A 14,938-nucleotide genomic window follows, 5' to 3' on the forward strand; every position below is an offset into this window, starting at 1 on the left:
GCTCATATACATTTTGAAATAAGACCCACCTTTATTAAATTGAGGGTTTGAGTTTTAACTCTCACAATACAAGGAGGATTTAAGAGACAGAAAAATAATCTCTTATTCTCTTCTGTCAAAGTCAATTATGTGCCCAGCTGGCATGGCTCAGTGGGTGAGTATTGACCTATGAACCAGGAGGTCATGCTGACCGGGTTTCAGTCATGCTGACCGGGTTTCGGGCTCCATCCCAGTGTGGGGTGTGCAGGAGGCAGCCAATCAATGATTCTCTCTCCTCATTAATGTTTCTCTCTCTCTCCCTCTCCCTTTCTCTCTGAAATCAATAAATGTATATTTTCAAAAATCAATTATGCAAAGGTTCTCATGATAATTTGGCCAGAACAAATATATGGGAGTCAATCATTATGAGGAGCAATTGCCTACTACAATCCCTTTTAATTCCTTGTTACTGAAAGTGTAGTCCATAAACCAGCAGCATCAAAGTACATTAGAAATGCAGAAACCCAAGCCCTACTCCAGACCTACTGAATCATAAAGAATACGTTCTTTAAAATAATAAATTCGAAATTTATTTAAGAGTGTTCTGATGAACATACATGTTAGAAAAAATTTATTTGTATCTGTCTGTGTCCATGTCTATACCTTCCTTTATTCTGGAGGGAAATTAAAGAATCACAGATACAAATACATACATTAAAATGTTTTTTTCTTTCTGTGATTAAAGTTATTTAAAAAAAATAATTTAAAGGTATAAGAGGATGTTCTATTTCACAGTGGTGGTGGTGAGGGCCAAAAAACACAGCTCAAAATAAAAGAAATACTGTGGTTTTCTTATAATATATTCAAGTCCCAACTAATATGATTAAAATAGCTGCCGATTACTGAATGTAAGGAACTGTCATAAAATATTTTTTTAAATGTCATTTAATCTTAACCATAAAATAGGGACTAGCTTTATTTAGATGAGGAAACAAGAACTGTTAAGTGTTGGATATTGAATTTAAACCCAGTAGAGTGACTCTAGTTCTAACAATTCATAATGCACAATTTTAGGAAACTTCTTTTATCTCACAGTATATTTAACATATTTCAGTTTTCCTCTCTTCAATAGAGAATATACATATAATTTTCTTTTTGAATTACTTTAGAGATGTATTTGATGATCTATTTATAATCACATTGACTTAATGGTCTTAAAATAAGATAAATGCCTTAGGTTGCTGTGATCAATATATATTAATTATATCTTTAGTGCCTTGTTTTTCATTTAAAAAAAAAGATATAAACTATACTGTAATTTGTTTCCTTGCACCATCTAGTGGATTTAAATGACAACTGCGCAGTATCGTACATGATTACAAGTTAATTTAACAAGTTAAATTTTCAAACTTACTGGAGAACTGCTCCTAAAACTATTTCGGATCACACCACAAATATACACATAATTATTTTATTTCCTTTTTCATAAGGAAATCAACTAAGCATGGGCGCTGAGTTATTAGCGACTGTTTAAATCCACAACTAAATAACAAAAACAGCATCCCTGTCATCTTTTTACGATTAGACTTAACATTTGCATTTCAGTCGGTCCCACCCTCTTCCTAAACGCCAAGGCTTCCAAGGCAGCTGCGCAGACGCACCGCGAGTCTGCCCGGAGCCGGTGCGCAGGCGCACTTAGAGCGGAAGCTGGGAGGCGGGGCTAAACACGGAGCCAGGAGCGGAAGAGGCCCAGGCGGCTGGGGGAAGCGCTGGGAGACGGTTTTGGCGGGTGAGTCTTGGGTCGGCTGGAGCTCAAAGCCCCAGGCCGCGGGGGACGCCCGGAGACACGAAAGACTTGGGGTTCCGGGGCGGTGGCCGCCGACCGCGGGCTCGCCGGCTGCTGGTTCCCTGCCTGCGGCCGCGGACAGCCCGCCTCGCCGCCTGCAGATCGGCCCCGAGAGGCCTCTAGGCCTAGGCGCGGCCCGCGGAGCCCGACGCGCTGCCGCCGCCCGAGCTGCTGTGAGTACCGCTCCGAGCGCCCTCTCCACGGTCGTTGACAGGTTAAAATGGAGGAGATTTCGTTGGCCAACCTGGATACTAACAAGCTGGAGGCCATCGCTCAGGAGATATACGTAGACCTGATAGAGGATTCTTGTTTGGGCTTCTGCTTTGAGGTGCACCGGGCAGTCAAGTGCGGCTACTTCTACCTGGAGTTCGCGGACACGGGGAGCGTGAAGGATTTTTGCCTTCAGCCCGTGGAGGATAAAGGAGCGTGCCGCCTCCCGCGCTGCTCCCTTCCCGGGGAGCCTGGGAACGGGCCCGAACCGCAGCTGCAGCGCTCGCCTCCGGAATTCCAGTAGCTGCGATGTGAGCGCGCCTGAGTGTGACCAGGACAGTAACATAGACCGGTCCTGTGGTCTGGAGAAGTTAGGTAGCTAAGTAGGGGGCGGGGGGAAGAAAATAATAATCAGACAAAAGTCCCAATTCCCATGGAAGATTCTAGCCTTTAAAACCCCAAAGTGGAGAATTTAAAAATTCGGATTCTTTTCCAAGTATATTGATTGACCTGGGATCAGTTTTTGAAACCCTGGGCAGGAGGAGCTGTGCATCTTGCAACGTGCAATGCGAGGTTCATCTCCAAACACACCCGGAAGTGCACAGGATTCCTGGACTGCCCCCTGGCGCACAGGTGAGCCGCTGTGTGCCCAGCATACAAGGTCCTTTGGTTCCTCATCCTCCCGGTTTGCCCGCTGTCAAGGGCTTCTTCAGTAACGGACACTTTGGACATAACTGATGGCCAGGCCTTTCTCGTTGGGCCTCAGTGGACTGCTCCTCTGATCTCTGAGCCTCTGTTTTGGGCTTCTTCAAGACAAAATGAAAGTCAAGTGTGAGATCTGGATATTAACAATTCCAATTTGGGGAAACCGAGAAAAAGAATTTCCAGCTGAATCTGGTAGGGGAAACTCTGTGGTCTTGGCTCCAACAAGAAGAAAAGGTCAAGTCACCAATTTCCCGAAGGTCCAGCATTTACAGTGACTTCAGCGGACTTGGGGACAAGGGCTAGCCTTTTGTGGAAGAGAGCCCTCTTTGCGGCATCCCGTGTGGTGGCACAGGCTTAGCAGATGGACTACTTGGTTATTCAGGCAGGTTGAGGACTTGGTTATGGTCCCTTGGGGAGGTAGCAGGGGCCTCTGCAACTATGCACGATCTCTCAAACAGCAAGATTCATATCTGGATATATTATTCTGTGGACAACAGTTTGGTGGGGCGGTCATTTTCTTACTCTCGAGTTATGGTTACATAGCCAGTCCATGGGTCTGACTTGGTCACTGTGCTAGGTCACTACCTGCCTTCTACCCGAGGGGCAGGCCTAAACTATAGAGGAGCATCATGGCTGCGCAGGAGGCTGTGCTTTGAAAGCTGAGCCCAGAGTGGACCTCTTCCAGCAGCCCTCAATAATGTGAATGGGTTAGTGTTCGGAGCCAAGGAGCAGGACTGGGTTTTCTCCCATCTGCCTGTGCAGTATCGAATTGAATGCCCCTGTTCCTTGGGGTGTGCAGTTACAGAGCTCTGCTGTGGTACCTCTAGACTGTCACCACCTTCTCTGCCCCTGACAAAGGGCAGCCCTTTTCAGTTGGTCTTCTTTGGACCTTGAATACAGGAGCTGTTTTTTGTTGTTGAAAGTCAGGGAAGGGCCCCCAGAAATTCCTTGGCTTCAGGGAAAGGGAAAGGGGAAGATGGAAAGTGTGAGCCACATATCAAAACTACCCTCCACTTTATTCCCTGATTGAGGGTTACGAAGTGTAGAGGGGAGGGAGCCCCAAGGTGAGCAGGTGCTGCTTTATTTGAAATGTTTTCTTACCTCATTCTGTGCCCCAGTAAGGGGCCCAGCCTCATCTGTCCGGCTTGGCCCCATCTTCCTCCTTTTCCCTGCTCCACTGCCTATCTGGTGCAGCTCATGATTCCAGGTGCTGCCTGCCACCTTGATTTTACAATGACCAGTTTCAATTCATTCCTTGATGCTCCTGCTTCTGAAGCCTAACCAGTTTCATTTTCCTTGGCTTCTTTTAAGTTTTTCCCCTTGTTTTTGTGGGAGACTCAGAAGAATCTATGGCTCCCTCTGTTGGGATTAGGGTGGGGGAAAAAAACGTAATTGTTTGTATATGAAAGGCAATGTGATCCCCAAGTCTTTCTCCTCTAGGACTGCCTTGCTAATATGCCTTCCTGTTGTGTCTTATTTCATGAGGAGTTATAGCTTCCCACTTCCACTTGGATAAGCAGAAGAACAGTAAAGGCTAGAGACAAACACATGGATGGAGTGGGTCCTGATCCATTTTCTCTAACCCTGGCTATGCATGTATCCTTTCTTATTCTAGAAGGAATTATTTGGACTGTGTGGACTGATTTGGGTTACATGCTCTAGAAGATTTAGGAAACAATAGTAATAGGGGCTCAAGATTGGGGATTAATGCATTCTCCCCCTAGAGTTGTCCTGGTCAGGGTAGGGGCCTAGTTACAGATTGGTCTTTAATCCAAGAATTATGATTACTTTTTAAAAAGTCAAACTTTGGCAAGAGCTAAAATAATTTTGAGTAATCTGCCCTTGACCTTTTATAGACATCTTCTAAGGAGATATAGAAGTAAAGGAGGGTTTAAGTGAGACTCTGGCCTACTTCCAGATAATGTCTGGGAAACAGGCTGATGGTAATGCCATTGTCCACTCTTCCATCAGAGAGGGAGCTCAGATGGTGACATTACCATTTTCTTACTGGCCTTTTCTCCTGGTTAGAGGATGAAGTGGGAAGTTCATATTATCTCTCACTTGGTTTTGTTTTTTGCCCCACTATCAGGGCAGTCGCCCCGGCCCTGGATGGGTATGAAGTGGGCTAGAACAAACTTAACTCCTTTCATTTGGTGGAGGTAATGCGTCCTACCATATAGTTGACAGTGATTAGGAACTCTCCCTTTCCTTACCTATCTTCCCTCTAACAGCAAAATTCTTATCCTTTCCTCTTCAATTAAATGTATTGATCACCCTGTAATTCTATTATGTGTCTGTGTGTGTGTGTGTGTGTGTGTGTGTGTGTGTGTGTGTATGGGGGGAAGGGGTTCTTTACAAAAGTTCTGTGGTTTGTGGCTTATTCTTCCATACATTATTTCCTATCACTGCATGCCCAGGGGCCATTACCTGGCATTATCGCATGCTGGGATCATTGGGGAAGTGTAGTGAAATTCACCTCTGTCCTTTGTTTTGGAGATTCTTATTTTTGCAAAGTAGTTTATCCTACATAGATTGCTGTGTATTCCCCTTGCCCCTATGGCTGCTGGTGTAAATAAATTGCATCTCCCCATTGGTAAATAGTAATAATAAAATTTTAAAAAATGACTTTATTTGGCCTTTGTATGTTAATCCTTTACAACTACATGTTTTTCAGGTATTGATAGTAAAATAAATGTTTAATTGCTGTTGAACCTTAATCACTTTTTCCTGATTGGGAGTTTTATCAGAATAGATAGAGGAACACTAACTTTGTTTTTCCATCTAGTTCTGCAAATTTACTTTCTGCAACATCCCGTGAAAGAAACAGACTTTATAGAATCTGCCCTTTTTTATATGAGGTAAGAGTGTGGTAAAATTAATATAGTCCAACCTGTCACCAAAAGTCCAATGTGAAAGATGATTCAATTTAAATGAAACTCAAGGTATCTTAAATACATACATTTCACCACCACTTCAAGCTAATGTCCTGCTCTACAAAGGCAAGTGATTCATAGGAAAACATGAGCCTACCTTTGTAAAGGTAATTTTTTCCAAATACTTAAAATTTTACCCCAACTTTTTATGTTTTTCACTTTGTTTTCAGAATAATTTTGAATTTTTTATTCCATTTCCTAATCCAGAGTTGGAGTACTTCCACACAAGTTGTGCATATTAATTAATTCTTAGTACTGATAAAAATCACTTGGTTGCTAAATGTTGTAGTTCATTAAAGAAACAGTCCAAAATTGGAAATAACGTTGTTAGATAAGTAAAAGTTATTATAGAAATTTAGAGGGAAAATTGTCTCAAAATAGGGAGCCTTCTGGACATGGTTTTGAGTCACAACATTCAAATGCAGCCACAGCAAATACTTTTGGATCTTATTTTGTATGTTTAGATCGGAATTAATATATTTAATACTAACCTAGTTAGCTTTTTGAAATGAGATATTTACAAGACCTCAGTGCCTTCCTAAATTCACGGTAAGACATCTAAAATTATTCCTTTTCATGTTTTCTAACTTTTTTTTCTTAAAAAGAAAAAAACAGTATTATATACCTTTTAATTTCCTATGTTTCACTCCCTACTGCATTTTAGCAATAGCACATAGCATGAGATCAGGAACCTAATAAATGGTTACTTAATGTTAACAAGATAAAGACAGAAAATTACTTATTCTCAAGAGTTCAGGAAGAGCTTTATTTGCGCACAGTGAAAAGCTAGTAATGTTGCCTTCCATTAGGACCTATCTGAGGTACTTTAAAGTGTTTATTTTTTAAAGTGTTTTATGAAATGAAGAGGATATATTGTGTTAAAATCCAACATTTATAATTTATTAAACTTCGTTCACACTGGTCTTTAAAATAATTGCCATGGTTAGTGAATTGCTTCTTCTCATATCATTTAGAGATAGCATCAGACTGGAAGTTTTACACTACTGTGGGAGGCCCAAGCTCTCATTCTCATTCTTGTCCCAAAAGATGCTCATAATGCTTTGGAGGAAAACATTTGTTACAAGTGATACACTTATTTAAAAAGATATTGCAGATAAACCTGTAAATCTGTGGATTTTTCTTTTTCATTTTTAAAACATTTTCAATCATATATTGCTTGAACCTCATTGGGTATGTAAAGAAAATATTAAATTCATTTTAGAGATGAGAAAATATGTCCAGCAACAAATAAAAATAGAGAAACACTAGAAGCAAAAGCAGAATGCTGGTGGTAGCCTGTGCTCTTTGTTGAAGCAATAGGAAATTTCATCTAGTAAATGAAAGGACTAATTTTTAAAAAGACAAGCTATGGCTAAAGTAGATTGAAAACTTTAAGGCAGTGAGTTTGAAAACATTGAAAAAAATCGAAAATAAAAAGTATAACTCACCAAAAGTGACAAAAGGAATTTGTATTTTTAAATTAACTTAATACATCTACAACTTAAAAGCCAACTCATCTCATCTCTACCCCAATACACACACACAAATACTGGACACTTAGAATTTTACAGACAGTACAGCAGAAAAAAACCAAACACAAGCCTACATGTATTAGGAAGATAGATTTTTTTAAAAAATTGAAGATGCTATCAAACCAGATCCCTTAAAAATGTCAAAAACATCAAGAAGCCAAATTCATCCCAGGAAAGTAAGAATTTGACTCAGAAAGTCACATCATGATTAGGGTAAAACTGAAAATCTTAATAGATACAGAAAAATACTCTAAAATTGAATGTCAATTGTTGATTTAGAAAGTAGTTATTAATATAGAAACTAGGGCTATATATTGAATACTACATACAGTTGCAATGCTTAATAGTAAATACCTGGAGACATTCCCTTTAAATCAGGAATGGAAGAAACAAAATTCTCATATTCTCAGATTGGATAATTAATTGGATAATTTTCTAGAATCTGAACAGACTGATCAAATGCAGTGAAGTTGCTGGATATAAGATTAATATCCATAACCTAATAATTTTAAAATATTTTTAATGTAAATCTACAAAAATCATAGTGATTCTATGAGTTATAGTAAGAGAGGTATAAGATAGATGGAGAAAATTATAAAATTTTCTTCTGGTATATTAGAGAAAACCCAAATAAATGGAGAATGATAGGATATTCATGGATCGAAAGCTCAAAATTATCCAAGTATATGAATTGGAAGTATCTTAATAAATACTAGTAGACATTTTTATGAAACTTAACAAGCTAATTTTAAGATTTATATAAAAACAAAGGTGCAAGAATAAAAATCTTTTAAACAAATGTATCATACATAGTATGATTTTGGTGTAGGAACAGTGGAATAGAATAGAGTTCAGAATTAGCTGGAAAAACCTAATTCTATATAACTAAATTGGTATTATAGTCAGTGGATTATAGACTTATATATTGTTCTGAAATAGATTATCCATAAATAAATAATAAAACTACACTAGACACAAAAATCCTCATGTGCATATAGGACATTGTGGAAAAGTAAGACACCAAACCTTTATAAGAAAGTAGGATATGTTTATAATTATAGGGAAGAGAAAATGTCTTAAGTAAGTAGAAGCAAACAAAAATAAAAGATTGATACAGTGGACTAAAATAAAACTAAAACTTTTTGTGCTTTGTCATACTAGAAATACAAAACAAATCCCTATGACATACTTGTGAGTAGAAGTGTTGCAGTTCTTATAATGGATAAAAGATTATTAACAAAATAACTATACAGTTGACAAATGGACCAAGTAAAACAATTGCTCATTTATAGAAGAAATCCAAATGGCATAAAGTGATGTGAAAAGTTAACAGGTTCAGAGGAATGTAAACTAAAAGCAAATGAAATACCAATTAATATTAATATAACTCATTATGGTTGAAAGAGGTGATGATACCAAATCTGACTGTTATATGGAGCAACTAAAACTTGTACATTGCTGGTAGACTGTAAATTGATAAAAATATTTTAGAAAGCAATTTGGAAATATCTATTAAAGTTGGTAAGTATAACCGATCCCCTAATATTTCCACTTTTTGTAGCATTATTTGTAATAAGAAAAATTTGAAAACAATATAAAATATACAAATAGTTACTATACAGAATTGGAAATAACTAGAACTGCACAAATAAAATATTTAGTAAAAGATTAATGTGCTGCCTTTCATTTGAAGTTTAACAATATGCAAACCAATGCTATTTTTTTTTAAGGAATATGTGCATATGTAAAAAAATTCTGTACACCAAAATCATTGAACTAGACCTCTACTTCTAGAGATTGGGAAAAGATGATGCAAAACATCTAGATATTGAATAAATTGCAACAAAGATACTATTAAGTGTCTTGCTATCCTAAGAAAGTAAGGAAAATAGCCAGCTCTTCCTTCTAAATTCACACAATGAGCACCAGAGATGCAGTGGAAACAGAAAATGGGACTGCACCGTGAAACACAGATACCAAGAATGTCCAGATGGGTGTGGAAGATTAAACCTGGATCAAAAATTAACACCCTTACACTATATATAAATACAAGATACCTGAAGTAATCTACATCCTTAGTGAAAGACTGGGTAGAATAAAAAGAGACATGAACAGACTATTGAACCTCAAAGGGAAGGCAGGGGAGGGTGGATGGGAAGAGATCAACCAATGAACTTGTATGTATGCATATATGCTAAACCCGTGGACACAGACAAAGGAGTGGTGAGGGCCTGGGGAGTGGGGACTAGAGTGGGCTGGGAGAGGTTAGTGGGGGGAAAAGGAGGACTTATGTGATACTTTCAACAGTAAAGATTTAAAAAATAAAGAGTGAGAGAGAAAGACAGATACCTTCCTGACTGCAGAGAGAACAAAAAAGAAAGCCTGCCATGGCCAGATGTGAAATAATAATACCATCATCATCATTTCTTTTGGGAACTTGTACTCATTCCCTTGCTTTCACATAGTTACTCTATCCTGCTAATCAGACAAACCTCTACCTAAAAGTTATATAATGTGTCCAAGATCATATTTTATTCTTTAGCTACCTGACAGAATTTGGGTCCCTTCGCATTTCAGAAAATATAAGCTTGCAATAAAAGAAACATCTATTGCTTTAAAGATTTCACTCACACCTATTCTGCTTCTAATAATCCTACTTATAAGAAAAGAGTGCTAGTTCTGTAGATTATTATTTCTGCTGACTCTACAAAATTAGCACTCATAACTAGAATTATTAGTTGCAAATTATAATGTCTAAATTAAATCTTTAAGTTAATAAATGGAATTTTAAATGAACAAGATACAGGAGAGAATGATGATGGAGTTATGAAAATGAAATTAATAGAGCTGAAAATAAAACAATGTATGCCTATAAAATTAAAAACTCAATGTACAGGTTTAATTAAAGTTAAAACTTCCAGTTTAATTAAAATGGAAAAATGAAAACCAGCATTAAGCACAATCTATTGGTTAATGATTTTGCTTAGTTGTTCATACAGCAGTGTGTGTATTTGTGTTGCCTCCTTGCCTCCTATTAATAAACCCAGGTTCTTTTTTTTTTAGTAGATAATTGCAAAGTAAACGTGCAACAAAGAAAAGTAATAACACTGAAAGTCAATTAGATGTGATTAGAAGATGGCTGACTGTGGGAATGGTGACACTGCCAACATTCTAGAGACCCAAGATATGCAGCCAGAGAACTTAATAAAAGTGAAATCATCAACACAAAGGAGGAATCTGGTTGTGACAAAAAGGATAAAAATGTGTCAGAGGCTGTGAAGGTTCCAGTAAACTTGACATTAAGGGATATGTCAGACATATTTCAAAATACTGAAAGTGCAAACTGTCCAGTAGGCAGAATTCTGAAGATAGTCTGGAGATTCTTGTCCCCTGGCTATTCCATCAAACAGTATTCTAAATACTGCTATGATGGTATTTCACAGATGTAATTAAAGTCCCTAGTAGGTTGATTGGAGGATATGGAGATTTGGGGCTGGACTTGACCCAGTTTAAAACTTTGAAAACAGTGTTCTCCATCTGGAAGTGAAAAGGCAGAGAGATTTGTAGGGTGTTCTAATTTTAGCTTGCAGGGTCAATTTTACAATCCATATAACTGTCAAAGGAAGCACTACTTTACCTGCATAGCTATTTCTTCTTTTTTCTTACTTTTAAAAAAAATATTTTTATTGATTTCAGAGAGAAAAGGAGAGGGAGTGAGAGAGAGAAACATCAATGATGAGAGAGAATCACTGATCGGCTGCCTCCTGCATGCTCCACACTGGGGATTGAGCCTGCAACCCAGGCATGTGCCCTGACCGGGAATCGAACAGTGACCTCCAGGTTCATAGGTCAACACTCAACCACTCTTTTCTTAAAAATGTTACTGCTGCATCTTTTTAAAAAATTATATTTCAAATTAAAAAAATTATCAGTCAAGAAATCACACATTGACTTTCCATAGATAATTTGGGAGATTTAGCCTAAAACACAAACAAATATGGGTCTCCCAGATAGCTCTTTGGGGAAGCTTATAAAACTGATAGTATAAAAGTAAGGAAAGAATTTGGTAGCAAAAGCAAAGAAAAAAGAATATAGGCTAAATGAAACAGAATAACCAAGAATCAAGGGAGAAGAAGGTACTTCCTGCATTAATGAAAAACCTCAAATGCATGAGGAAGAACACAAAAGTATAAGGGAAGTTCATAGGCATTGTACTCAGATATTTGTCTTTAATCTTCACTCTAACTTAATAGGATAAATTTGGGAAGTTAACATTCTTTAAGAACTCTTACTTTCTGTTTATGTTATAGATATAGCAATAATACTACACAGTTCTGAAACTAAATATGTAAGATTAACCTAGTTAGGGTAATGGGTGGTGAGTGGAGTAAAGTAATGCTTTCCTTAGAAGGTGATATGTGAACTGAGAACCTAGAGTTAAATTTGTTACCAAGGATAAACTCGTCAGAGTGGGGGTTGGGTTGTAAGAGGAGGATGGAGATGGGAAAGGCCTCTCAGGGAGCTGATGTGTTAGAACCATTCACATGGAAAGTTTAAAGCTCTGGGAAAATTATCATTTTGTGCCTCTATAGATAGAAAAATGTCACTTATTAATATAAAGCCACATATCCCTTCCATCTCTATCAGGAAATTTCTGGATGCTATTGAAAGGAAAAGTCATTAAATGGTGATCTTTATTACTGGCATAACCCTTTTACTTGGGTTTTATCAGGTTAATAGATAAATAGTAATTAGGAATATAATTCCACAGAGCTCTAAGAAAACAAACTCATTAACATAATAACATCTTACACCTGGGAAGTTAACCTTACATCTATAAGATAAAAGTGGTGTTTTCAATACACAGGGACCTCTCTACATTTAATGTGCTTTTATATCCTAAGCTTACTCTTCTCCCACTGGACTCTCCTTTGTCTCCCAGCTCTTTCTGTTTCCCAAAATATGCACTTGTGCATGTGCACACAGAGGAGTTACTACTTTAAATCAAGTCCCAGTTCAGAGTAAGGTTAGCTAATCTGCTTTTGCTCTTGCAGTTGTATGAATTATATTTCAAGGCCTTCCTTACAGACCAGCCACTTTTCACAGTTCAAAGGTAAATTAGTGTTGGCCTCTTAAGTACTTGCCTTATAGCTAAATTTTTTTAAAATTAAAAGTGCTCATCAGATGATGTATATAGAATTGAACACCTGAAGCCTAATTTTATTAATATCATCCCAATAAATTCAATAAAAGTTAGTTAATTTTAAAAAGATATAGATGACAGTACCTGAAAAGTTGTCTTTACCATCCTGAATAGTTTTGTGGTATAAGTGATGAATTTGGTTTTAACCTAATGTACAGACAGGGTGTTTATACAGGGTTATGAAACCACATGGTCTTTACCTATGATTATCAACTAACATGCATGCCTGCTGATAAGAGTGTGTATGTGGGGGTAGGGAAATGCCAAATGAGCTTAAATTAGTTTAATGAAGCACATTTTGGAGTTGGGGAGGGCGGAGCTAAAGAAAAAAAAATAAAAGTGCTCATGTTATTTCTGCTTTCTACTTAGTATAGAATTCAACAATGATCCAACAAGTGACTTCGACTTTGTCTAATAGGTTGGAAAAAAACATTAATCTCAGTCCTGCTTATACATAAACTCTTCATTGATAATAAGCTTGAATGAAATAATTTCTTAGGTCAATTCCACCTGTAGCATTCTATAATTTTATGAGCTAAAACAGTGGTCGGCAAACCGAGGCTCGCGAGCCACATGCGGCTCTTTGGCCCCTTGAGTGGCTCTTCCACAAAATACCACGTGCGGGAGCACACGTACAGGGAATGTTGTGGAGTGAAAGAAGATGTAGTGTCAGGATTGAGAAAGGTATGTTGAGATGGTTGGGACATATAGAGAGGATGAATGAAAGGAGATAGATGAAACAAGTATACAAGACGAGTGTGGATGGAAGAGTTGGAAGGGGTCGACCTCAGCTAACGTACCTCAATCAGATTGAGGACGTTTTTAGCAAAGGCCAGCTTAGGAGTACCCTAATTAAGTTAATAACAATGTACCTACCTATATAGTTTAAGTTTAAAAAATGTGGCTCTCAAAAGAAATTTCAATCGTTGTACTGTTGACATTTGGCTCTGTGGACTAATGAGTTTGCCGACCACTGAGGTAAAATGTTGGAAAATAACCACCCAAATCATTTTATTCCCAAGACAACTTTTCTCATCTAAATGCAAAGAAATTGGCAACATTAGATTATGGGTTCTTTCACATCAGTCTATGATTTTCTGTTTTGTAAATTGTTCCATGGCTGTGCCCTAGCCCTCCATCCCTTCTATGGTTAGAAATGTCTCATTCTAAGCCACACACTCTGTTTCAGATGTACTAGTACTTATCTAAGACCATACTTAGGTGTCTCCAACTAAATGTCCCATAAGAACCTCATCTTTCATCTTATGCAAAAGTGAAGTCTGGGAAGCTGCATTTTCAATATATGCCCCAGTGAATTTATGCATTCTAAATCTTGAGAACCACTGCCCTGGAGAGAAAACAGAAAATAACTAATAACGCCATATTATTCTCTCTTTTAATCTCCAATAGGCCATCTAAGAAATTTTGACTTTTTTTTTGTCTAAGCTTTTGTATATGTAAATTATTTAATTTAAAAATGTGAGAATGTAAAGACACCAGGTACATTGTAATACCTTTACAAAAATCAAAAATTTAGAACACTTATTCCTTAAATTATGACCCTGAGACTTCTTTCCTCTCAAATGAATATGAAATATATTATCCCTCTGCCCCTAAACATTTAGTGCTAGTCTTCTGTTGAATATCTTTGGATCAGTTGAAAAGGTTCCATCCTTTTGCTCAGGAGTTTAGTGTTCATTTAAAAGGACTCTTGCAGCATGAACAAAAATGGCAGTCTGGAGTAAGAGATGGAAAATATGAAATAATTTATCATCTTATCACATCAGAATTAAGGCCCATAATGAACTTCTCAGTTGCATTTGTTGTGCACCAATTAAAGTATTCTGAACTTCTCTCAGTTACTACTTCTCAGTCTCTTAGTATCAAGTGTTTTACACTTCCATTCAGCTCAAGTTTAGATATGAGAGCATTATATTTACAGTCATTGATTTACCCCTAACAGATCTAATGACTATTCATAAAATTTAAAAAGACTGATTTTCCTCATCATCAACTTATCATTAGCTATAATAACTCTTTTCTTCTAAGCAATGACAGCAGACCACAAGAACAGTAGAGTAATAAAACCATCTCTATAAGAATAATATTGTACTAGTGAAGAATATATAAAAGAGTGAAGATTCCATTTAGTTTATCTAGTTTTTACTATAGGTTGTTCAGTATTTACAGGGGAAAGAATAATCTATAATGTAGTCTAAAATGCCGCCATGAAAGTAATACTAACTGGTCTATAACAGTTATAATTTTTACTATTGGCAAAGCTATGAGATGGTCTCAAGGAAGCACTAGAAGCCCAGAAAGTGGTATATTAGGGACATTTATAAGGTTTCTATGGAAAAAGATAATTAAGCTGCTTTATCTTCTGGATATATGTAAATATTTATCAGACCTTCTGCCCTAACAAGGCCCAGAGGATTATTACTAGAGTGAGCATACATTCTGGTTTTCCTGGGGGAGTCTGAAAACCAACTATCATTATTCAGGTATTACTGGTAGTATCTGCTTGTCC

General features: G+C 37.3%; 1 protein-coding gene across 1 annotated transcript; it reads left to right on the top strand.

The window, feature by feature from the left end:
* The first annotated feature begins 1,695 nt into the window (after positions 1-1,695).
* Positions 1,696-5,370, top strand: ATXN7L3B (ataxin 7 like 3B). The gene has a single exon (XM_006099157.3). The coding sequence runs from the start codon at positions 2,046-2,048 to the stop codon at positions 2,337-2,339; it is 294 nt and encodes a 97-aa protein (XP_006099219.1). The 5' UTR covers positions 1,696-2,045; the 3' UTR covers positions 2,340-5,370.
* The last annotated feature ends 9,568 nt before the right edge of the window (positions 5,371-14,938 follow it).

The sequence above is a fragment of the Myotis lucifugus genome, unplaced genomic scaffold (assembly GCF_000147115.1).
Source record: "Myotis lucifugus unplaced genomic scaffold, Myoluc2.0 scaffold_261, whole genome shotgun sequence".
In the NCBI taxonomy this organism is placed as follows: Eukaryota; Metazoa; Chordata; class Mammalia; order Chiroptera; family Vespertilionidae; genus Myotis; species Myotis lucifugus.